We start from the raw sequence: 26,822 nt of genomic DNA, 5'->3' as shown, positions 1-26,822 counted from the left end.
TCTTATTTACAATGATGGCCTACAATGTTAAGTATGTAAGTTGGATAGAAAATAGGCAGGATGGTTTATTGTAAAATAGTAATTCAATTCTAACCTTTTGGTGTGATTCACAAAGTTTTTAGTGGATAAACTGAGTACAGTGACTCCGGTAGCATGCATTGCCAAGTGGTGGTAGTTGTGTGGCCCTCTTGTGACGCGTGCGATTTTATTTTACAACCGGATGATGTGGTAACTAACCACCTGACACGGTTGCTAGGGGCCAGCATTGACAACACGGCGGTTTTGTGTCATGTTATGACCCTTTACAAGTTGTCAAAAATAGAACAAAGTAGCAATTTATTACTTATTGTAAATAATTAGTTGGCATATTGGGCTGGCTTGATATTCAGTTCTAAAACTTGGAATTTAGTCATACAGAAAAAATGTCGAACATACTTTTATCCGAGGTAGGCTGGGACGAGGGCTTTGCCATCCCAGTTGCCAATGCAGAAAATAAAGGTTTGGAAGATGAGGTAAGTGTCTGTTAGCTAACAGTTTATTAGATTATCTGTACCAGAATATCTGACATTTAATTTGTTTCATCTGTATTTTATATAAATCGAAATATTTTTGCCCCAGTTACATAGCGGACAGTTGGTAGGTATCTAAGTTAGTTAGCGAACGTTAGCTAGCTAAAACGAAACAGGTAACTTGACCTGGGATGAACATCAGTCCAATTTGAAATATGACTGTCATTTGCACTTCCTGCCTCTCCACAGCTTCAAATGAAACAAAATCAGAAGTTACAACTGGAGAACAAACTTGGTGGATACAAGGATAGAATACAAGCCATGGCTGAACACCTGACAAATGTTAGGCAGGAGTTATCTCAAACTCAGGTAAAGCTACTTGCCCATTTTGGAATTCCATGAAAATAGACTTCTGAGGTTCTGACCCAAAACTATTTAGCTCATGCATAGATCTACACCCATTACTGTATGACTGGTCGTTATATTGCTAAGTAATTATGTTTATGCAAGGATGAATTAATAATGCCATGCAAACACATTTATGACAGTAATCGTTTTGCAACAACTTTGAAATGCTGTCCTATAACTGGTTTATTTTTATCTGTACTGTATCAGGCTCTGTGCAAAGCCAGGGAGAAGGAGACTGAGTCGGAGATGCATTTCAAGGCCCTGGCAGAGAGAGAGGTGGGCCGCCTGCGTCAGGAGATTGCACAGCTGGACAACGAGCTTGGAGCTCTGAGGGAGAAGAAGAATGCACAAGAGGTTATTCTACGTACTATCAACATCCTGGTCTTTCTGTTCTAAAATAGAGGTCTTTCCTCAAAATAGCATTGGGTCTCTTTTTCTCTCTCTCCATGACTGAGAATTCTCTGGCCTGTAGTTCTATTTCCAACTACTAGTATTCACCGGAACATACAATATATTCAGTGGATGTTCCACTGTATTAGATAAATGTCTAGCCATCTGTTTCCTCAGAACAACATCTTCAAAGCCACCCAGAAGCTGGAAGAGCTGAAAAGCCAGCTGAATTGGGACCAGCAGACCCTGGATGCCTGGCTTGAGGAGTCGGCACACAAGGACGAGGACACCATGGCCATCATCAAGTACGCCCAGCAGGACGAGAGCAGGATACGGGTACGTCATGGGTGTTGTGAGTGACCGACTGATGGGGGTACGAAAACTTGAGTACCCTGTGTGGTCTTGGATCTCAGTTACAGTGGCAAGCAACTACATTCCTGTCAGGATCCTCTAGAATGAACAGTTCACTGACAATGGGATATTCTTAATGAACAGTACAACATTCTTTGTTTACAGGAGCTCACCTTGTTGATAGAGAAGATGACGCTTGAGGCCAACCAAAAGCACAAGGCACTGGACAACGAACTGACTGAAACCATATCAGCACAGGTCTAAAACACCAGCTATCTTACAGTTCAGTACATTAACTAGTACAGAGCACAGGAATATCAGTCAATGGTCAATCACCCGCAACTAAGAATATTTTGTTGACATTTAAGCTACTGTGTGTCCATTGTTGACACACTAGAGATTTATACTTCCCACATCAAACAGAAAGCATTTATTCTTCCTTGTTGATATCCATCAGAGTGTGTCTCATGTATTGTAGTTGTGCTCTGCCAACAGATTGGTCTGGATAAGACCGCAGAAAACTTCCGCCAGGCTCACCTAGAGAGACAGGAGCTGATCCACCAGTGGGAGAACACCATCGAGCAGATGAAGAAAAGAGATAGCGAGATGCAGCAGTGTTCAATGGTAACCACTAGATGGCAGCCTGCAGTCATTACAGTCAGTCAGTCATACAATATTTGAGATGACGATGGGATATCATAGCCTGGATAAACCAGATTGAATGCTACACTCACTTTGCTTCACTATCATTTTGTCAAGTTCAACTAGGCTAGGAATATTATAGCAGTTTGAAACTATTGTAAAGACACTAGTTTACTTTTTCACATAATCACTTGGTCCAGAAACGATTACGTGTTTTATAGGTATTTTCACCCCTTTTCATATTACGACACCTTCTTAAGATTAGTCCATCAAAATCATAAAAAAGGCTACATGAAAGTGACTGATGTACAACTGTGAAGTTTCTAAAAAATAATGGTCTGACAATGTAAGCAATGGATTTTGCTATATATTTCCAGCTCCTCACCCAAGTCAACCAGGACATCAGAGAGAGGAATGGAGTGATCAAGGAGAAGAAGACCTTCCTGGAGAGCGAGACAGAGAACAACAAGGAGTACGAGAAGAAGATAGCCATGGCCGACCGGCAGGCGGCCAAGCTGAGACGGGAGTTCCAGGAGCAGGAGAGTAACCGCACCAGACTACAGGATGAGGTGAGTCTGTCTGTTGTGTGTCTGTTGTCCCGAGCTTTCTTCCCAGGACGAAACATTAACAAATTAGTATTTCATAATTTGCAAATATTTACAGGCATTATAACATTGCAATTCATCAGTATTTATATGCATGTAATTACATTTATAGTGTCTTGTTCAAGAAAGTGATTAAACAAGTGTAACCAAATCATTTAGTCAATGCTTTCTGCTGACAGGTATTTTTTATTCTGTATGACTTCTTTCTATGGGAATGATGGCTTGTCTTATATGTTATTATCACGTATCTCTTTCTAGTTGGAGAGTCTGAAAGGGACAGTGGACAGAGCAGCTACTGATGTCGAGTCCATGAGGTCCCAGCTAGCCAACATGAAAAAGGACATCCAGGACAAAAACAACAAGTGAGACATAGAGATTGGCAGGCCTCAGTACCAGTCAAATAGGAATAATTGGAGGCATCGTTTTGGGGGGAACTAACCGTTTACATTTAAATTCTTTATGTAATTCTGTGGAACACCCACCCTCTCACTAGTTCTGATCTGTGTGTGTGTGTGTGTGTGTGTGTGTGTGTGTAAACATGTTCCAGGATAAAGGGGGCCAAGCTTCATAACACAGCCCTGGAGGAGAAGCTGAAGACAGTGACTGAGACGACCCTCAGCGTGGAGGAGAGGGCCGCTCAGATGGAGCAAGTACTGAAGGAAGAGGAGCAAACTATCAAAGTGAGTGCACTCCGCATGATAAAACAATGTTTTTGTTATAATATCAGTATGTTTATCGAAAAGAGTGTCTGCATGGTACTGGGATGGCAGGCTGCGGTTGCGTTGAGCTAACCTGTGCATTTTACCTTGCAATGGTCACATGGTCACAATATTAACTCGATATCGCTAGATATTTAGAAGTATATGAACATTGTATCAATCAAACTGATACATTAAATCCTATTCTGACTGACTGTATTCTCACATTTAGTTATTTTCATTTAGATGCTCTGATGTCATTCTATTCATTCCCATGAGGAATGTAGTGTTACATTGTGTATTGGTTCTCTTTCATAATTTTGCCAACCAGGGAAACATCTCGGATGTCTTTCTTTGGAGCTGGTGAACCATGTGTTGACTTCAGTGTCACATTGTGTTGGTTAATGTACTCGTGACCATGTTGTGGTGAACTGTCTCATTCTGCGTCTGTCGTGGGCTGCAGGACATGGACGCCCAGCTGCACCGCCACCGCGAGGTGCTGTTCCGTGAGAGCCAGGAGGTACAGGCCCTGAGGTTGAAGGAGAAAGACTCCATGGCCGTGCTCTCTGGGAGCCGGGTGGCTCTCTCCAACCTGGACAGCCGCCTCAGTAAACTGGACCAGAACTCCCTCAAGCAGCAGGAGATCATCTACAACCAGGCTAGACAGCAGAAACACTAGTCTTTCTCTAGTTGTTATTTTCCTATCACTAACAATATGCAATACCCACCCTGTTTATTATCTATGCATAGTCACTTTACCCCTACCTATGTGTACATATTACCTCAATTACCTCGACTAACCTGTACCCCCTGTATATAGCCTCGTTATTGTTATTTTATTGTTGCTCTTTTATTTTTTACTTTAGTTTATTTAGTAAATGTTTTTTTCTTAACTCATATTTTTCTTAACTGCTGTGTTGGTTAAGGGCTTGTAATTAAGCATTTCACTGTAAGGTCTGTTGTAATCGGCGCGTGTGACAAATAACATTCGACTTGAATAGTAATAACAGCATGGTCATTCAACAGACGCTTTCAGATAGCCCTTAGACCACTGTCATATGATCAATATCTATTTCTACCACCATGACCGTTATAGCTAGTGTTCGCCCTAATGTCATCACATCTCCCTCTACCATTAGGGTAAACAAATCAAATCTTTTCAGTGTCCTGAGGGGGGGGAAGGTGCTGTCGTGCCCTCTTCACGACCTATACAGCTGGTCTTGAGGTGTATGCTTGGTGTAGTGGGTACATCACTAACTCCCTCTCCACCTCAAACTTTGCTACTCCAGGACTTCCAGATCCAGCTGCTGGAGAGGAAGATGTTGCGTCTGCGTGGCGAGGTGAACACGGAGGAGAAGCAGGTCCTAGAGAAGAAGGCCCAAAAGCTGGCCCACAGGCTGGAAGAGAAGAAGAGGACTGCCACCATGCTCACCACCCAACTCAAGAAGCTCCAGGTGGACAGACCTCTCTTGTACTGTAGAATGTTCTTGATACTATTTTTCCTGATGATTTGGGTATTTCTGTTGTTTTTGTCACCTTAAAAGTAGGAAGACTATTTCTTGAAACCCTATCTTATCATAGAAATCATCAAAAATTGTTGGTGTTTTTTTTTCTCAGATTTTCTATGTTTTCAAATTAGTTTCTATTTTCAGTTACCATATAATTACATTTTAACTAATCATAAAAAAATGTTTATAGACATTCTGTGATTTTACTGTTTCTGTCGTCTGACAGGATGATATTCGCTGTGTGAGGAAAGAGGCGGAGAAGACAGGAGCTGAGAAGAGTGACCTAACCACCAAGATCGAGGAGCTGCACCTGTTCAACCACATCTCCGACAAGGAACTGAAGAAGCTCCGGCTCAAGAAGCAGGTGAGAACGCAGGCGCACACACACACAGTCACTGTCACTGCAGTTTTACTCAGCCAACCTTGACTTTATCAATCTTATTAAATAAAAACGATTATGTGAAACTCACTCTTACACAGCCACTCGTTGCCTCTGACCTTTGACCTTCAGGACACCATGGTGGAGGACAACATCCTGAAGCTGGAGATCAAGCGTCTGCGTGACCTGCTGTACAACAAGGCGGACAGCGTGCTCTCGCTGGAGAAGCGGCGGCTGCAGCTGCAGACGGCCATGAGGGAACGGGAGGAGGAGATTAAAGCTCACCGGGAGATGCTCAACAAGCAGGTCAAGATCACTGACCAGGAGCGCCAAGGACTCAGGTATGTCTAAGACGGGCTCCCAAAAGATACCCTATTACCCATACAGTATAGTGACGTGTTCTTAAAGGGATACTTTGGGATTTTGGCTGTGGGGGCTATTTATCTGATGCCTTTAAACCCTGAACCTGGTCATGGGGATCCACAGGGTGTGCAGGCCTTTTCTCCTTCACAGTACTAACATACCTGGGCCCATATTCAGATTGAGTCTTTTAGATCATAATGAATAAGATTGTATGGACGGGGGGGGGGGGGGGACTGATTTCAGATCAGCACTCCTACTCTGAGATGCTCTCTGAATACAGGGCTTGATGATCCAGTGCCATACGAGGGGGGTTGTGTTTGTTTTGCCCAGGGCTCATATAAAGTGGTAATGCGGCACTTGAAAAGAAAGATGTCAAATGAATTGAACATAGGATAGCTGGACACTTGGTGTTTTGAGCCATTGTGTATACTCTATGTCTAATCAAATCAAGCTTTATTTATACAGCACATTTCAGACATGCAATGCAATGTGCGTCACAGGAAAAAATAAATCAAAACAATGAAAATGGAAACTAAAATATTTACTACATAAGAATAACAATAAAAACTTCTCTGAAATATGCCTCAAGCTTAGCACATTTTAAATGTGGAGGAAATTTCACATAGGTTTACGGGGGTAGGATTTATCAGGCCGTCAATGGTCGGGAAGAGCACTCTCAAATTATTCTATGCATACATTGATTGGTTCATTTCAGTGCTGAGGTGCATGAGAGACTGTCCAAGGTCGACAAGATGAGGAAACGCTATGAGATTATGACTGTCTCAATGGCTGCTCCCGAGGGAGAAGAGGAAAAATCACAGGCTTATTATGTGATCAAGGTGAGAATTCCTTCAGACACCAAAAAAAAATCACCAGCCAACTATTGATTCAGTTAATAATGGATTTGGCTTATTGTGAAAAAATATATACAGTGTCAAGAAAAAGTACAGTGGGGAGAACAAGTATTTGATACACTGCCGATTTTGCAGGTTTTCCCTACTTACAAAGCATGTAGAGGTCTGCAATTTTTATCATAGGTACACTTCAACTGTGAGAGATGGAATCTAAAACAAAAATCCAGAAAATCACATTTCTATGATTTTTATGTAATTCATTTGCATTTTATTGCATGACATAAGTATTTGATACAGCAGAACTTAATATTTGGTACAGAAACCTTTGTTTGCAATTACAGAGATCATACGTTTCCTGTAGTTCTTGACCAGGTTTGCACACACTGAGGCAGGGATTTTGGCCCACTCCCCCATACAGACCTTCTCAAGATCCTTCAGGTTTCGGGGCTGTCTATTGGGTTCAGGTCTGAAGACTGGCTAGGCCACTCCAGGACCTTGAGATGCTTCTTACGGAGCCACTCCTTAGTTGCCCTGGCTGTGTGTTTCGGGTCGTTGTCATGCTGAAAGACCAGGTCACGACCCATCTTCAATGCTCTTACTGAGGCAAGGGGGTTGTTGGCCAAGATCTCGCGATACATGGCCCCATCCATCCTCCCCTCAATACGGTGCAGTCGTCCTGTCCCCTTTGCAGAAAAGCATCCCCAAAGAATGATGTTTCCACGTCCATGCTTCACGGTTGGGATGGTGTTCTTGGGGTTGTACTCATCCTTCTTCTTCCTCCAAACATGGCGAGTGGAGTTTAGACCAAAAAGCTCTATTTTTGTCTCATCAGACCACATGACCTTCTCCCATTCCTCCTCTGGATCATCCAGATGGTCATTGGCAAACTTCAGACGGGCCTGGACATGCGCTGGCTTGAGCAGGGGGACCTTGCATGCACTGCAGGATTTTAATCCATGACGGCATAGTGTGTTACTAATGGTTTTCTTTGAGACTGTGGTCCCAGCTCTCTTCAGGTCATTGACCAGGTCCTGCCGTTTAGTTCTGGGCTGATCCCTCACCTTCCTCATGATCATTGATGCCCCACGAGGTGAGATCTTGCATGGAGCCCCAGACCGAGGGTGATTGACCGTCATCTTGAACTTCTTCAATTTTCTAATAATTGCGCCAACAGTTGTTGCCTTCTCACCAAGCTGCTTGCCTATTGTCCTGTAGCCCATGCCAGCCTTGTGCAGGTCTACAATTTTGGCCATTGTGGAGAGGTTGGAGTCTGATTGAGTGTGTGGACAGGTGTCTTTTATACAGGTAATGAGTGGAGAACAGGAGGGCTTCTTAAAGAAAAACTAACAGGTCTGTGAGAGCCTGAATTCTTACTGGTTGGTAGGTGATCAAATACTTATGTCATGCAATAAAATGCAAATTAATTACTTAAAAATCATACAATGTGATTCTCTGGATTTTTCTTTTAGATTCCGTCTCTCCCAGTTGAAGTGTACCTATGATAAAAATTACAGACCTCTACATGCTTTGTAAGTAGGAAAACCTGCAAAATCGGCAGTGTATCAAATACTTGTTCTCCCCACTGTATGTGAACTCTTTGGAATTACCTGGATTTCTGCATAAATTGGTCATATAATTTGACAACAATAGACAAACACAGTCGGCTTAATCTAATAACACACAAACAATTATACGTTTTTACGTCTTTATTGAACACACCGTGTAAACATTCACAGTGGAGGGTGGGAAAAGTACGGTATGTGAACCCTTGGATTTAAAAACTGGTTGACCCTCCTTTGGCAGCAATAACCTCAACCAAACGTTTTCTATAGTTGCGGATCAGACCTGCACAATGGTCAGTAGGAATTTTGGACCATTCTTCTTTACAAAACTGTTTCAGTTCAGCAATATTCTTGGGATGTCTGGTGTGAACCGCTCTCGAGGTCATGTCATAGCATCTCCATCGGGTTGTGGTCAGGATTTTCTTCTGTTGAAGCCATTCTTTTGTTGATTCACTTCTGTGTTTTGGGTCGTTGTCCTGTTGCATCAACCAGCTTCTGTTGAGCTTCAATTGGGGGACAGAGCCTTACATTCTCCTGCAAAATGTCTTGATAAACATGGGAATTAATTTTTCCGTCAATGATAGCAAGTTGTCCAGGCCCAATGCTGTTTTTTTTTGGACAGCATTGGCTTCTTCCATGGTGTCTTCCCATGAACACCATTCTTTAGTGTTTTACATATCGTAGACTCGTCAACAGAGAAGTTAGCATGTTCCAGAGATTTCTGTAAGTCTTTAGCTGACACTAGGATTCTTCTTAACCTCATTAAGCATTCTGCACTGTGCTCTTGCAGTCATCTTTGCAGGACAGCCACTCCTAGGGAGAGTAGCAACAGTGTTGAACTTTCTCCATTCATAGACAGTTTGTCTTACGGTGGACTGATGAACATCAAGGCTTTTAGAGATACTTTTGTAACCCTTTTCAACTTTATGCAAGTCAACAATTCTTAATCTTAGGTCTTCTGAGATCTCTTTTGTTCGAGGCATGTTTCACATCAGACAATGCTTCATGTGAATAGCAAAATCAGATTTTGTGAGCGTTTTTTATATTCCAGGGCAGCTCTAACCAAAATCTCCAATCTCGTCTCATTGATTGGACTCCAGGTTAGCTGACTCCTGACTCCAATTAGCTTTTGGAGAAGTCATTAGCCTAGGGGTTCACATACTTTTTTCAACCTATACTGAATGTTTAAATTATGTATTCAATATAGGCAAGAAAAATACAATCATTTGTGTGTTATTAGTTTAAGCACACTGTGTTTGTCTATTGTTGTGACTTAGAGGAAGATCAGATCACATTTCTTGACTAATTTATGCAGAAATCCAGGTAATTCCAAAGGGTTCACATACTTTTTCTTGCAACTGTAGTTTTGACAGTTGTTAATTGTTTTGAGAACATTGAACTTTGTTTACAAATCAATTGACAAAAACGTTGTACCATTTTACTTTCTACCGTGGGTGATGTGCTTTTCATAAGGCTGCCCAAGAGAAAGAGGAGCTCCAACGCGAGGGAGACGATTTGGACGCCAAGATCCGCAAGATGGAGAAGGAGATCCGAGCGCTGGAGAACACTCTCCACGTCGTCAACAGCCGCAACACAACCTATCGCAAATCCTTCAACAAAGTGACTGAGTCCAGTGCGTACTGTATGAGGAAAGGTTCCCTGTGAGATAAACTGATTCCAACAAATCAAATCAAATTTTATTGGTCACATACACATGATTAGCAGATGTTCATGTGAGTGTAGCGAAATGCTTGTGCTTCTAGTTCCGACCATGCAGTAATATCTAACAAGTAATCTAACAATTTCACAACAACTACCTTATACACAAGTGTAAAGAAATGATTAAGAATGTGTACATATAAATAAATGAATGAGCGATGGCCGAACTGCATAGGCAAGATGCAGTAGATGGTATAGAGTACAGTATATACATATGACATGAGTAATGTAGGGTATGTAAACATTATATAAAGTGTCATTGTTTAAGTAACTAATGATACATTTATTACATCCAATTATTAAAGTGGCTAGAGATTGAGCCTCGGACTCTATGCCTCCCCCCCCCCCCCCCCCCCCAAAAAAAAAGATGACACAAATATGCCAGCTATAAATATTGACTCTATGCCATCACCATAGTAACACAAGCATCAATGTTATCAGTTTTCTATATCTATGAAGGGAAAACCCAACATAATCAGATGAGAGGATATACTGTTTATAAACAATTTTATAACTTTAATGTGGTGGTTGTTTTGTACTGTTGTTCTGTTCAGATCCTTTTATACTCTTTGTTTTAGTTTTTTACTCCTTTTTCTCCCCGATTGGCAGTTAGTCTTGTCCCATCGCTGCAACTCCTGTACGGACGAGGCGAAGGTCGAGAGCCATGCGTCCTCCGAAACACGACCCCGCCAAGTCGCACTGCTTCTTGACACAATGTCCGCTTAACCTGGAAGCCAGCCGCACCAATGTGTCGGAGGAAACACCTCACAACTGGCGAAGGGTCACTGTGCATGTGCCTGGCCCGCCACAGGATTCGCTATAGCGCGAATGGACAAGGACGTCCTGGCCGGCCAAATGCTTCCCAGACGACGGTGGGCCAATTGTGCGTCACCTCATGGGTCTCCCATTCGCGGCCGGCTGCGACACAGCCCGAGATTGAACCTGGATCTGTAGTGAAACCTCAAGCACTGCAGTGCCTTAGACTGCTGCGCCACTCGGGAGGCCTTCCTTTTAAACTCTGTTTTGTTTTTTTATTTCTTGCTTCATGCTGTAAAGTGTGTTGGTACAACCCTTTAATGTTTTTATAGAAGTTAACAATGAACCAAAAACTCTGTTTTGAAGGTGAGGAGTATCAGGAGAAACTGAAGCTGGATGAGCAGAAGAGAGCTGCTGAGGAGAAGTACAAGTACAAGAGGAGGCAGATCCGAGAACTGCAGGAGGACATTCAGGTACTTCTCCACCAAACCAACCATGACTGGGGTCAGGAGTTTTACTGGACTACTTAACCTGATCAGGAAAACTCCTGGTCCTAGACTTGACGTGAGCATGGGTTTTCCACCAGGCCATCATCTTCTCACATGAAACTGGAGTAGAATCATCTTTTGTGTACTTAAGTTCCATGTTGTTACTTTACCTCTCTGTCTCTCTCTGCCTTTCCCATGTACAGTGTGTTAGATATGTCCTAAAGCCCTGTCATGATCTCTTTCGTCTTCATTACACGCCTTACATTGGCTGCTCGTGTCCAAGAACAACAGGTCCAATATAGACTTGTCTGACAACTCACTCTTAACTACCAGACAGTGCAATCATAACTGTGTGTGTGTGCGTGCGTGCGTGTGATTTAAATCGGAAGGGCATGAACAATACACTCGACAACCTGCTTCAAGAGGAGGCCATTCAGAATGTGAGGACTGAAGAGACCCAGTCACATATCATGTCTCTGAACAGAGAACTGGTTTCCCAGCAGGAGAAACTCCACAGGGTCACTAAGCAGGTTTGATACCACCACCCAACAATTCACACCATCGCAACAAGTGAGTTCACACCATTCTTCAATGACGAAAGAAAAACATGAAATATGAAATGTACTTTAGCCCCTTATGTATGCATTCATAAAGCCTTTATAACAGCTACACAAGACGTCTGTCATAGGCAGTCATAAACATTAGTTGGTCATAGGGTCAGGAAAAAATCCTGGCCCTACTTATCACTGCTCTGTGTTCATCCCTTGCTATCCTCCATGACAGTGCTCCAAACTGACCAAAGAGATCCGGTCGGCCAAGAAGGCCAAGGAGGAGACGTTTGAGGAGAGGGACATTGAGCTGAGGGAGCTGAAGGACTTCAATAAGAATATCAACAAGATGCTGCTGGTTGCCATGGAGGAACAACCTGACCTCAGATCAGCTCTACACATGTACTTTGTCCAGGTATCCTTCTTTTCTTTTTACTATAAAAAGTAGGGCCTCCCGGGTGGCGTAGTGGGCGCTGTACTGTAGCGCCAGCTGTGCCATCAGAGACTCTGGGTTCGCGCCTAGGCTCTGTCGTAACCGGCCGCGACCGGGAGGTCCATGGGGCGACGCACAATTGGCCTAGCGTCGTCCGGGTTAGGGAGGGCTTGGCCGGTAGGGATATCCTGTCTCATCGCGCACCAGCGACTCCTGTGGCGGGCCGGGCGCAGTGCGCGCTAACCAAGGTTGCCAGGTGCACGGTGTTTCCTCCGACATATTGGTGCGGCTGGCTTCCGGGTTGGATGCACGCTGTGTTAAGAAGCAGTGCGGCTTGGTTGGGTTGTGTATCGGAGGACTCATGACTTTCAACCTTCGTCTCTCCCGAGCCCGTACGGGAGTTGTAGCGATGAGACAAGATAGTAGTAACAATTGGATACCACGAAATTGGGGCGAAGAGAAAAAAAAAAAAGTATGATATTTTTCTTCATACACCTGATAATAGTCTTTGAAAAAAGATGCCACCTAGAACCAAGATGGGTTCTTCAATTAGTAGAATCAACGTAGAATCCTTTCACTAATACGAGGTTCATGTGAAACCTTTTACCAGTAAATAAAAAAAAATCACAACCAAAGGGTTCTCCTATGGGGAGAAACAAAGAAAAAAAATTCTAAAAGTGTAGGTGTGTGAATGATACCTTTTTAGCCTTGTAGAGTTGGGCAAGGCAATGACATTCTGAAATTCTGACAGCGAATTGCCCTGATGTTAGTTGATTCCAGGAAATGCAAAATGTAAGGTTTTAGGGATAGCTATGTTTCAAACCAATCTAATAAATCTAAACTAATCCATTTCTGGCAACTCACTCTAAAAGCAAACAAGAAGTTGACCCATCCCATGAAGTCTCATTTTGGATGGCCTTTTACTCAGGACTTAAAAAGGTCTAATTTAATTTGTGTGTACTGTATGCGTCCCAGGCCAACTTGCCCCTGCCGTCTCCTGCCTCCACCCCTTCCAGCCGACAGAGCTCAAAGACTAACTCTGCTCGCAGCTCTGTCTCTCTCAGGTACGTCACAACTATTTTACACAGTCTATCTAGCTCAGGGGTCTACAATATACACTCCGTAGCCAAATACCCTCTAGAGATACTTTTTGGGGGCCGACGGGTAAAAATGAGAGACTCACAGTTAGGGACATATCTGAAAGCTACATTCCTTTTCTTCCTGACACATTTTAAAACCCCAAAGGTTTTTCCTGTTTAGCTGTTTTTTGGATGCCTTGTTTTTAGATTGCTACAACGGAATTGTCCATACTGTTATTTCTGAATCTCAAAGTTTCCAATAATATCTCCTGATAATTTACACAGAGTGTACAAAACATTAGGAATACCTTCCTAATATTGAGTTGAACCCCCTTTTGCCCTCAGAACAGCCTCAATTTGTCAGTGCATGGACGAAAGCATTCCACAGGGATGCTGGCCCATGTTGACTCCAATGTTTCCCACAGGTGTGTGAAGTTGGCTGGATTTCCTTTGGGTGGTGGACCATTCTTGATATACACGGGAAACTGTTGAGAGTGAAAAACCCAGCAGCGTAGCAGTTCTTGACACAAACCGGTGTCAACCTACTACCATACACCGTTCAAACGCACTTAATCTTTTGTCTTGCCCATTCACCCTTTGAATGGCACACATACAGTGCATTCGGAAAGTATTCAGACCCCTTCCCTTTTTCCACATTGTGTTAGTCTTATTTTTAAATGGATGAAATCAATTTCTTTCCCCATCAATCTAGACACAATACCCCATCATTTTTTAAATTAAAATAAATAAATAATTTGCCTTTATTTAACCAGGTAGGCAAGTTGAGAACAAGTATTAATTTACAACTGCGACCTGGCCAAGATAAAGCAAAGCAGGTCGACACATACAACAACACAAAGTTACACATGGAGTAAAATAAACATACAGTCAATAATACAGTAGAAAAATAATTCTATATACAATGTGAGCAAATTAGGTGAGATAAGGGAGGTAAAGGCAATAAATAGGCCATGGTGGCGAAGTAAATACAATATAGCAATTAAACACTGGAATGGTAGATTTGACAGTAGATGAGTGTGCAAAGTAGAAATACTGGGGTGCAAAGGAGCAAGATAAATAAATACAGTAGGGGAAGAGGTAGTTGTTTGGGATATTTATAGATGGGCCATGTACAGGTGCGGTGATCTGTGAGCTGCTCTGACAGATGGTTCTTAAAGCTAGTGAGGGAGATAAGTATTTCCAGATTTTTGTAGTTTGTTCCAGTCATGGGCAGCAGAGAACTGGAAATAGAGGCGGCCAAAGAAGGAATTGGCTTTGGGGGTGACCAGAGAGATATACCTGCTGGAGCGCGTGCTACGGGTGGGTGCTGCTATGTTGACCAGCGAGCTGAGATAAGGGGGGACTTTACCTAGCAGGGTCTTTTAGATGACCTGGAGCCAGTGGGTTTGGCGACGAGTATGAAGCGAGGGCCAGCCAACGAGAGCGTACAGGTCGCAGTGGTGGGTAGTATATGGGGCTTTGGTGACAAAACGGATGGCACTGTGATAGACTGCATCCAATTTATTGAGTAGGGTATTGGAGGCTATTTTGTAAATGACATCGCCGGAGTCGAGGATCGATAGGATGGTCAGTTGTACGAGGGTATGTTTGGCAGCATGAGTGAAGGATGCTTTGTTGCGAAATAGGAAGCCAATTCTAGATTTAACTTTGGATTGGAGATGTTTGATATGAGTCTGGAAGGAGAGTTTACAGTCTAACCAGACACCTAGGTATTTGTAGTTGTCCACATATTCTAAGTCAGAACCGTCCAGAGTAGTGATGCTGGACGGGCGGGCAGGTGCAGGCAGCGATCGGTTGAAGAGCATGCATTTAGTTTTACTTGTATTTAAGAGCAGTTGGAGGCCATGGAAGGAGAGTTGTATGGCATTGAAGCTCGTCTGGAGGGTTGTTAACACAGTGTCCAAAGAAGGGCCAGAAGTATACAGAATGGTGTCGTCTGCGTCGAGGTGGATCAGAGACTCGCCAGCAGCAAGAGTGACATCATTGATGTATACAGAGAAGAGAGTCGGCCCAATAATTGAAACCTGTGGCACCCCCATAGAGACTGCCAGAGGCCCGGACAACAGACCCTCCAATTTGACACACTGAACTATCAGAGAAGTAGTTGGTGAACCAGGCGAGGCAATCATTTGAGAAACCAAGGCTGTTGAGTCTGCCAAGGATTTATTGTATTTATTTTTTTATTTCACCTTTATTTAACCAGGTAAGCTAGTTGAGAACAAGTTCTCATTTGCAACTGCGACCTAGCCAAGATAAAGCATAGCAGTTCGACACATACAACAACACAGAGTTACACATGGAATGAAGAAAACATACAGTCAATAATACAGTAGAAAAAAAAGAAAAGTCTATATACAGTGAGTGCAAATTAGGTCAAATAAGTGTTTTAAGGCAATAAATAGGCCAATAGGCGAAGTAATTACAATATGGCAATTAAACACTGGAATGGTAGATGTGCAAAAGATGGATGTGCAAGTAGAGATACTGTGGTGCAAAAGGAGCAAAATAAATAAATACAGTATGGGAATGAGGTGGATAGATGGGCTGTATACAGATGGGCTATGAACAGGTGCAGTGATCTGTGAGCTCCAATCTTTGGGAATCTCAGACGACACAAAAGAGAGGTTGAACAGGCTAGTAATAGGGGTTGCAACAATTTCGGCAGATAAATTTAGAAAGAAAGGTTCCAAATAGTCTAGCCCGGCTGATTTATAGGGGTCCAGATTTTGTAGCTCTTTCAGAACATCAGCTGACATGATTTGGGAGAAGGAGAAATGGGGAAGGCTTGGGTGAGTTGCTGTGGGGGGTGCAGTGCTGTTGACCGGGGGTAGGGGTAGCCAGGTGGAAAGCATGGCCAACCGAAGAAAAATGCTTATTGAAATTCTCAATTATAGTGGATTTATCGGTGGTGACAGAGTTTCCTATCCTCAGTGCAGTGGGCAGCTGAGAGGAGGTGCTCTTATTCTCCATGGACTTTACAGTGTCCCAGAACTTTGAGTTTGTGCTGCAGGAAGCAAATTTCTGCTTGAAAAAGCTAGCCTTGGCTTTTCTAACTGCCTGTGTATATTGGTTTCTAACTTCCCTGAAAAGTTGCACATGTTGATGCAGAACGCCGCAGGATGTTTTTGTGTTGGTTAAGGGAAGTCAGGTCTGGAGAGAACCAAGGGCTATATCTGTTCCTGGTTGTACATTTCTTGAATGGGGCATGCTTATTTAAGATGGTGAGGAAGGAATAAAAAAAAATACCCAGGCATCCTCTACTGACGGGATGAGGTCATTATCCTTCCAGGATACCCGGGGAAGGTCGATTAGAAAGGCCTGCTCGCTGAAGTGTTTTAGGGAGCGTTTGACAGTGATGAGGGGTGGTCGTTTGATCGCAGACCCAAAAACAGAATACACCTCTGAAAACGGCAGAGGTATACTTAGAGGGCAAGTTGGTTAGGATGACATCTATGAGGGTGTCCATGTTTACAGCTTTGGGGTTGTACCTGGTAGGTTCATTGATAATTTGTGTGAGATTGAGGGCATCAAGCTTAGATTGTAGGATGGCCGGGGTGTTAAGCATGTCCCAGTTTAGGTCACCTAGCAGCACGAGCTCTGAAGATAGAAGGGGGGCAACCAGTTCACATATGGTGTCAAAGTGAAAGTCAGGTTTTTAGAAATGTTTGCAAAATAAATAAAAAACAGACACCTTATTTGCAAAAGTATTCAGACCCTTTACTATGAGACTCAAAATTGAGCTCGCTTGCATCCTGTTTCCATTGATCATCCTTGAGATGTTTCTACAACTTGATTGGAGTCCATCTGTGGTAAATTCAATTTATTGGACATGATTTGGAAAGGCACACACCTGTCTATATAAGGTCACATAGTTGACAGTGCATGCCAGAGCAAAAACCAAGCCATGAGGTTGAAGGAATAGTCCATAGAGCTCCGAGACAGGATTGTGTTGAGGCACAGATCTAGGGAAGGGTACAAAAACAATTCTGTAGCGTTGAAGGTCCCCAAGAACACAGTGGCCTCCATAATTTTTAAATGGAAGATGTTTGGAACCACCAAGACTCTTCCTAGAGCTGGCCGACTGGCCAAACTGAGCAATCGGGGGAGAAGGGCCTTGGGGTGTGTTCATAAATTCAATCTGGAGTGCCAGAGTGGGCTCAGAGTGTGCTCTGGGCATTCATAAATTCAGAGCATTGTACAATTGTCTGTTCGTAAATCCGGAGTGTTTCGCTCTCGGAGCGTTCAGAATGCACATTGCTAAAGTTGGCTAGCTTGCTAGCTACTTCCAGACACAAATGAGACAACACCTCACTCTAACCATTTTACTCGCCCTTGCAGAGTTATCCAGAGCCTTGGTGACTAACTGTGCTGCTGGCAACAATTGAATTACGCTTTTTTGCCAATGTTTACCTACACCGGCCATATTCTGCTGGTGTTGAGCGTTCGTAAATTCATCAGTTATTCTGCTCTCTGGCACAATAAAGCTCTGGAATCAGAGGGAATTTACAAATGCACCCCTGGTCAGGGAGTTGACCAATGCTCACTCTGACAGAGCTCCAGAGTTCCTCTGGAGATGGGAGAACATTCCAGAACAACAACCATCTCTGCAGCACTCCACTGATCAGGCCTTTATGGTAGAGTGGCCAGACAGAAGCCACTTCTCAGTAAAAGGCACATAACAGCCCGTTTGGAGTTTGCCAAAATGTACCTAAAGGACTCTCAGACCATGAGAAACAAGATTCTCTGGTCTGACGAAACCAAGATTGAACTCTTTGGCCTGAATGCCAAGAATCACGTCTGGACGAATACCTGGCACCATCCCTATGGTGAAGCTTGGGGGTGGCAGCACCATGCTGTGGGACTGGGAGAGGCAGGGACTGGGAGACTAGTCAGGATCGAGGGAAAGATGAATGGAGCAAAGTACAGAGAGATCCTTGATGAAAACCTAATCCAGAGTGCTCAGGACCTCAGACTGGGGTGAAGGTTCACCTTCCAACAGGACAACGACCCTAAGCAGACAGCCAAGACAACGCAGGAGTAGCTTCGGGACAAGTCTCTGAATGTCCTTGAGTGGCCCAGCCAGAGTCTGGACTTGAACCTGATCAAACATCTCTGGAGAAACCTGAAAATAGCTGTGCAGCTTCACTCCATTTATTTTAATGATTTATTTGCAAACATTTAAAAAAACATATATTTTGCATTGTCATTATGGGTTATTGTGTGTAGATTGATGAGGGGGAAAAAACAATTTAATCAATTTTAGAATAAGGCTATAATGTAACAAATTTGGGAAAAGTCAAGGGGTCTGAATACTTTACAAATGTACTGTACACAATCCATGTCTCAATTGTCTTAAGGCTTAGAAATCCTTCCTTAACCGGTCTTCTACTGATCAAAGTTGATTTAACAGGTGACATCAATAAGGGATAATAGTTTTCACCTGGATTCACCTGGTCAGTCTGTCATGGAAAGAGCATGTTTTGTACACTCATTGTATATCAATATGTTCTTGTAAAATATAGCTTCTTAAATGTATTTTGTATTTTTCCATTGCAGGTCAGCTGGGTCTTCAGCCAGCAGCAGCCCAAGGGAGGCGTCAGTGCAGTCTCCCCCTGTTAAGACTCTGGAGCTGGGTCTGGGGTTGTCCGTTACGTCCCCTCCTCTCAACTCTCCACGGGACTCCCATCCACCCAGCTCCACCACCAGCAGCAGCAGCGGTAGCAAGCGCCAGAGCCCATAGAGAAACCCCACAATAGGACAGCCTCACTTACAGCACCAGAAGGCTAATGTGACTGTAGTGCCATTAGGAAAGAGAATGTGTGTCACTGTTCAATGTGTACTGAACAACTGTTTGGTGAGTTGATTTGATTTGCATGTTGTTGTTTTTTTTACGAACTGGGACAACTTGGCAGTGATTTGAGAAATACACTTAAATAATATATGATTTACCTTTTCTTTGAAGGCACATGTTTTCCATTTGTCAGCTTAACCTTTATAGAATTGTATTGTAAATGTGCATAAAAAATATGTACTTTTTCTAAATTCATTTTGACTCCTGGCAATGTGTTTCTGGATATATCCCAATAAAATAGATGGTTGCTTGTCAGAATGATCAATTAGTTGATAATACACTTGTTTTGTTTAAATGCCCAATGTAGTCAAAAACGTTTTTTTCTGTGTTTTATATATATTTCCACACTATGAGGTTGGAATAAGACTGTTAAAATTATGATAATGCCCTTTTAGAGTAAGAGCTGTTTGAAAAGACCACCTGAAATTTAAGGCTGTTTTGGTGGGATGGTGTTTTGGCCTGCCTGGTGACCAAATTCTTGCTTGAGAAATTGCTCTTTGTTAAGAAACAATTTTTGTTTCTTTTTAAATTTGAATTGAAAACAATCACAGTAATGTGCTTTATTGTTACCCAGAAATTATGTGTAATTGAGATTTTAAAAACGGTTTCATTGGACCTTTAAAAAATACTGGTTGAGGTTTTGACATAACATTTTGTGAGATAGATATATGGAACAACTTCCTCATAGCTATTAAAATAGTTCAAGAGGAGGTGGTTTGCCCATTTTCTGAAATCACTTGTGCCTCAAATGAATTTTTGAAAACCTGGGCATTATGTAAAAGGCAAATCCCTCCCACGATGAATAGAAGAGTCAACTTCCTCACGCTGAACATAGATTGTCAGACGGACTGGACTCTCTGAACAGAATCTTTCCACATCACAACTCAGTCGGTGCTCTGTCGTCTGAAACAACATCATGCTTTTCCTATTACTTTGTGTTGGATGTGTTGCTTTGTCTGCAGGGCAATCCTTTGGTAAGTTATCAATTTAACATGTTTTTAATGTTCATGATTTGAAAAGAAAATGATGTCAGAGGTTTAGTCCAGAAAACAATGACGGTTGAAGCATAACCAAACCCAGATATCAGTGAAGATATGTATCTTCCAGTCATTAGTAGTGAGCATGAGTAAGTCAACAACAACAAAAAATGATATGTGGAAAAGAATGGAACGTTTCAATTGAAAAAATCAGATGATTAAATGTGGATCAAATGCTGATATTTAATATATAGTAGGAAGTTGAGAAGTGTGATGACTACTGTGAAAACTACTTTATTTTGTATTTTTGTATTGCTTGTTGTGATCATAAAATATATATACTAGAATGGGTACTAGTCTGTTTGGACTATCATTCCACTCCTTATAATGTCATGTTTTGTATATGACACAGAGTACAGGGAGTGGAATGTTTAGCCTAAAACAGGTTTGGATTTCAGGCTAATGACAGATACTGCTTCATGTCAATATTTACCCCATCAGCTTCAACACCTACAATGGGACCATGGGCTACCACGACACAGGTGACAACACCTCCAACTCTTACTACCCCTTATGTGGACCCACCTTTTGGTACTAAACCCCTGGAAAGTGGTGGGTATTTAAGCATAAAATAATTACATTGAATTATGATACTCGGCTAATTGTCTTTTATTTACTGAAATAATTTGAATATTCTTGCCCAAATATAGGATTTGCAATTCTTCAGGTCGCTGTCCAATCTTATCAGGAGCTAAATGAGACTACAGCTGATCCAGTCTTGAGTCAGGTAATATTTAGACCACAGTTGAGCCAGTCTGGAGTCAGCTGACATTTAGACCACAGTTGATCCAGTCTTGAGTAAGGTATAACAAAAAATTCAATGTTTATACCCCGGGTAGCATATTTTATATAAAGTTCCAATGCATATGATTGATCTATTTATTATACAATGATTTATATTGGAAAATAAGATCTAGATTAGATGAGCTTGAGTCGAACTAAATAGTGATCTATTTTCTCTACTAGATCTACGACATCGTTCGGGCGAAGCGACCTGATCTGAAATTTCGACTGACCGTAAAAACTGTCCAGAAAGTTTGATGGATTATGATCCAAGGCATAGCAGATTGAAGTTCTAGTGGTACATCATGTTCTGCAGATGTGAACTATTGTACTGTATTTTCAATGATTTTATGCTGTTTATCAGTCATTATATTCATGTTAATAATATATTTGAATGTATAATTTCATTGACTTACTGACTTGCTGCACGTTCCAATCACCATCTGGGGGAGGAGCTGTAATTCAAGAGTTATGTCACAACTTTTCCCACTTTCATAGAATCTTGTCATCTGCGTCCAGTGTTTTCTGATGGATTTGATGTTGGACTGAATAGTCCTAACTACTGTAATCTTTTCTTTGGCTATAAACATGTTACAAATGCTGCAACTGTTCTCACACTCATGTTAATTCAACGGATCTTTTTTTAAATTTCAAACATAAGGTGACTTCCCTGAAAAGAACAGTCCAACCCAACCCCCAAAAAATGTATATATAATTTTTTTCATTCATAAAAAAAATCATGACAATGTGTACAAACTAAGCTAAACCTTTAACTACTAGCCACATTTTTTATGCAAGCAAGGGGTTTCCCTCCAAAGCTAAATCAATTGGTGTATTAATTTACAACAGAAACATGAAAATTGTTAAGCGTTTTTAATTGAGTGTTCACAAATATCAACGTAAAAAATGTACCATGTACATTTTAGAACGACGTTTGAAACCAAGTCACGTAGGCCTGTTATTATGAACATACAGAACCAGAGGCTCCAGAGAGTGTAGCCTACATTTATTTTATTTTACCTGAGTAGCCAGCAGCATACCATCCTGCATCCCACTGACCAGGACCAACCCTGCTTAGCTTCAGAAGCAAGCCAGCAGTGGTATGCAGGGTGGTATGCTGCTGGCAAATGGATATGTATGCAACAACAGTTTAACATTCTCCTTCTGCTACCATTTCTATCAAGCCGTCTACGCAGACAGTTTGACGCATACGTTCGATAAATCCAAGGTATACACCAAGCCGAACGCACTGCAACTGCCTCTGAAACGCAATGCTGCAAGGCAAACGCAGCGTTTCGTTGGAAATGAATGTAATTCTGGTGTACCAAAATGCAAAAACACTGTCGGTGTGATCGAAGCATTTAGTCGCATGTCCGGGACACGCATGTCCGGGACACGCATGGTATACATCCTTCAACGAAATGTTTACTTTTAGTAGGGATATACTCTTACCTACAATCCGGTCTTTGAGGCTGCAATAGTTGGCTATCCAAGACTCTGAGATGGCATCACCCGGGTAAAGAACAGAAGTGTCACCTGAGAACATGCAGGAGGCCACAGTGTGTGGAAGGGAAGAATAATTGATGGATTGCTTTGCGATGGAGACAAAATGACCTAAATCCTCACAATATGTCACTTTGACCAAATGTGCTCCTGGCTGAATAATTTTGCACGCCCAATTTTTCAGTTTTTGATTTGTTAAAAAAGTTTGAAATATCCAATAAATGTCATTCCACTTCATGATTGTGTCCCACTTGTTGTTGATTCTTCACAAAAAAATACAGTTTTTTATCTTTATGTTTGAAGCCTGAAATGTGGCAAAAGGTCGCAAAGTTCAAGGGGGCCGAATACTTTCGCAAGGCACTGTATGTGCTTGGTGTTCAGGGAATGTGTTTGGTGTTCAGGTCATGTGTATGTGTTTGGTGTTCAGAGAATGTGTATCAGTGGCGGTCAGTGCCATTGTAGATGAGGGAGGACATGGACAGATAGTGACATTCAATACCGCCTTGTACACTAGTGCCTGCATCAACTGATATAGGGTGTAATCATTAGTCCAACAGTTGCAAACAAGTGTCGGGCTGTGGCGGTCACGAAATTTCGTCAGCCTGTGATTGTCAAACAAATAACTGTTGGTTTTACGGTAATTAACATAAACACATTTAGCATCTCCTGGCTTCCACACAAGCCATTTTAAAAAGTCTAATAAATCCATGTAATATAGCCTAAACCTTCACAATAAATCCATTATTTATTTTAGACATGTCTAAAGAAGCATGATTTGAAGAAAATGTAGTAAATTTCAGAAGAAAAGAATAATACTCTGAGTTATCCTTAAGTTAGGTCCTGATCTGACTATGCCAAATGGCTGTGGGCTACACTAGTTCATTTAGCAGACAATATTTGCTTATAATTCAGTAACATTATTTTATAGTATGAAGAATGCAATTGAAAAAAGCTGAATAAAACAAACATTTTCTTCAAACAATTTGAGGGAGTGTGCACATTGTGTTGAGCAGTTAACAAAGAAATAGGTATGCTTAATTTAGAGTTATTAATGTAACTTTAGTTGTTCAACAAACATTGGGCTATGTGTTTGATTTTGAATACATTGTAAGGCTGCAGGAAGAGACACATTTTTTATTTTTCTTAACCTTTATTTAACTAGGCAAGTCACAAATTCATATTTTCAATGACGGCCCAGTGGGTTAACTGCCTGTTCAGGGGCAGAATGAAAGATTTGTACCTTGTCAGCAATTTGACAAGCACTTGATAATACCTCGAATTTCACGGTGGCATCCCCTTTGTGGCCGTAATGCACCCTAAAATAATCCATGCCTTTTGCAGTCCGGAGTGCTGCTTTGTGCCCTTCTCCCTGAGTGTGCTGGGCAATCCGAAGCATCTCCCTCTCACACTTGGGTCTTTCTCACAGGCTACAAGTGAAGACAAACATCGGGGACCCAACTCTGGTGTCCTTATCCAATTCCGAGGTGCATATTGAAGATATTGGAAGAACTATCCACATTTACTTTTCGTCAACTAACAAGATGACAAGGCATAACGAACAGCAAACTCACTAGCCTATGTCAATCTACTATCCCCCATAGTACAAAAGTTGACCTATTCTGTGCAATAAATACATATTCCAAACATTGTCTGGGACAGTTGTAGGATGCGATAGGTCCCAAAATAATACAACGACTATCATCCACCCAAAAATGTTTAAGCTATGTGGCTGACCAACATATCAGAACATTTAGCTTAAAATGTTGATAAACTATTTGGCTATTTCTTCACATTTTAAGCACAGCAATGCACGCATGGTAGTATGCTATAAGCACAAATGTTATATTAGCAGGAAAACACCATTATCAAAAGTGACCGCAAATGCAATTATGCACTTTTATTATAAAAGGTGCATTTTTATGGTGAAAATGAACTTCCCCAAACTTGAAACTCACGTGTTGCTTATATTTGCCTGTTCGGCTCCACACCCCTTGTAAAGCGGATTAATGTGCTTCATTTTAAGACGTTATTCGGCCACTTTAGTTGTGATTACAAACCTTAATAAAACATATAGGCCTATGGGCTAGGCTACATGAGGTGTGTGACTATGATTTTAAAAAAAGTCACAAAAAAAAGTATTTGTTTCTTATGCTGGGCATCATTCACAAGTAATAATATATAATTCACAAGTCGTAGGATAATATTGTCACCCATCAGACTATTCTTGATTTAATCTGGTCTTTACATATACTACATAATATATGTGTGTAATTTGTTTCGATTTAGAATGGACGCTTTTTAGAATGGACGCTTTTTCCCGAGGTTTATTTTCATGCCAGCCAGATAGTCTATACTCCTGTTGCAAAGTTGAGAAATAAATATAGTGGTCCCTAGCATATAGAAAGTTGATGGAATCCTCCTCTTTTTATTAGCAGCCATCACTCTGTTTTCTCACGCAATTACATAGCCTATAGAAATGTTGCGCAACATGAGCTCTCATGAAGTGTTTGATTAGATTTTAAAATACATTTGCATTGCTGTCAGAGTGATTAGAGGGACAATAGAGTAATGAGTACCAGGCAGTTAGCAAGTTTGGTAAGCTACTATTGACCAGCTTCAGAGCTTGGAAAAACCTAATTATCGTGACTAAACGGTCATCTGGAATTTGACTGCCGTCATGACTCGTGACGCAGGTGTGGTGGTAATATGGTCACCCCAACAGCCCTAAACGAGAGTTTCTATTGGAGAAATTCAGGTATGTTTATCCCCGTTTTGTTCCATTTGCTTCCAATTTAAGAAACGTTTTTCAACAGAATCGGCAGAATGGATACAACCCTGATCATGCATAGGTAGAGCTGCCGCTTTCAAGGAGTGAGATTCTAACCCGGAAGCTTATAAGAAATCGCTATGCCCTCTGACAAACCATCAAACAGGCAAAGCATCAATAGAGGACTAAGTTTGAATCGTACTACACCGGCTCCGACGCGCGTCGGATGTGGCAGGTCTTGCAAACCATTACAGACTACAAAGTGAAGCACAGCCGAGAGCTGCCCAGTCACACAAGCCTACCAGACAAGCTAAACTACCTCTATGCTCGCTTTGAGGAAAATAACACTGAAGCATGCATGAGAGCACCAGCTGTTCCGGACAACTGTATGATTACGATCTCCGCAGCTGATGTGAGTAAGACCTTTAAACAGGTCAACATTCACAAGGCCGCAGGGCCAGACGGATTACCAGGATGTGTACTGCGAGCATGCGCTGACCAACTGGCAAGATTCTTCACTGACATTTTCAACCTCTCCCTGTCCGAGTCTGTAATACCAACATGTTTTAAGCAGACCACCATAGTCCCTGTGCCCAAGAACACTAAGGTAACCTGCCTAAATGACTACCGACCCATAGCACACACATCTGTAGCCATGAAGTGCTTTGAAAGGCTGAGCATGGCTCACATCTACACCATTATCCTAGAAACCCTCGACCCACTCCAATTTGCATACCGCCCTTTCCCACCTGGACAAAAGGAACACCTATGTGAGAATGCTATTCATTGACTACAGCTCAGCGTTCAACACCATAGTGCCCTCAAACTCATCACCAAGCTAAGTACCCTGGGACTAAACCATTCCCTCTGCAACTGGATCCTGGACTTCCTGACAGGCCACCCCCAGGTGGTAAGGGTAGGTAACAACACATCCGCCACACTGATCCGGGGTGCACTCAGGGGTGCATGCTCAGTCCCCTCCTGTACGAGACAGCCTATAGGTAGAAGGTCAGAGACCTTGCCGTGTGGCACCAGGAAAACAACCTCTCACTCAACGTGAGTAATACAAAGGAGATGATTGTGCACTACAGGAAAAGGAGGACCGAGCATGCTCCCATTCTTATCGACGGGGCTGTAGTGGAGCAGGTTGAGAGCTTCATGTTCCTTGGTGTCCACATCACCAACAATCTAACATGGTCCAAGCATACCAAGACAGTCGTGAAGAGGGCACGACAAAACCTATTCCCCCTCAGGAGACTGAAAAGATTTGGCATGGGTCCACAAATCCTCAAAAGGTTCTACAGCTGCACCATCGAGAGCATCCTGACTGGTTGCATCACTGCCTGGTAGGGCAACTGCTCAGCCTCCGACAGCAAGGTACTACAGAGGGTAGTGCGAATGGCCCAGTACATCACTGGGGCCAAGCTTCCTGCCATCCAGGACCTCTATATCAGGCGGTGTCAGAGGAAGGCCCTAAAAATTGTCAAAGACTCCAGCCACCCTAGTCATAGATCAAATCAAATTTATTTATATAGCCCTTCGTACATCAGCTGATATCTCAAAGTGCT

General features: G+C 42.3%; 1 protein-coding gene and 1 long non-coding RNA gene across 2 annotated transcripts; both read left to right on the top strand.

The window, feature by feature from the left end:
- Window positions 1–238: 238 nt before the first annotated feature.
- Window positions 239–19,419, top strand: ccdc39 (coiled-coil domain 39 molecular ruler complex subunit). Its single transcript, XM_036966476.2, has 20 exons — window positions 239–512; window positions 759–878; window positions 1,125–1,271; window positions 1,485–1,643; window positions 1,824–1,916; window positions 2,154–2,282; window positions 2,678–2,869; window positions 3,164–3,267; window positions 3,453–3,585; window positions 4,067–4,261; window positions 4,893–5,057; window positions 5,338–5,475; window positions 5,623–5,831; window positions 6,569–6,692; window positions 9,743–9,902; window positions 11,111–11,217; window positions 11,622–11,762; window positions 12,016–12,195; window positions 13,189–13,277; window positions 18,870–19,419. The coding sequence occupies exons 1-20, from the start codon at window positions 423–425 to the stop codon at window positions 19,051–19,053; spliced, it is 2,859 nt and encodes a 952-aa protein (XP_036822371.1). The 5' UTR covers window positions 239–422; the 3' UTR covers window positions 19,054–19,419.
- A 539-nt stretch (window positions 19,420–19,958) lies between these two features.
- Window positions 19,959–21,590, top strand: LOC110508996 (uncharacterized). Its single transcript, XR_002471383.3, has 4 exons — window positions 19,959–20,138; window positions 20,643–20,753; window positions 20,852–20,928; window positions 21,168–21,590. It is a non-coding gene; the product is annotated as an uncharacterized LOC110508996 (long non-coding RNA).
- The last annotated feature ends 5,232 nt before the right edge of the window (window positions 21,591–26,822 follow it).

The sequence above is a fragment of the Oncorhynchus mykiss genome, chromosome 28 (genome assembly GCF_057628025.1).
Source record: "Oncorhynchus mykiss isolate SJ-2025 chromosome 28, ASM5762802v1, whole genome shotgun sequence".
Classification (NCBI taxonomy): domain Eukaryota; kingdom Metazoa; phylum Chordata; class Actinopteri; order Salmoniformes; family Salmonidae; genus Oncorhynchus; species Oncorhynchus mykiss.
Note: the sequence above shows the minus strand (reverse complement) of the source record. Positions and strands in the feature narration are given on the sequence as shown.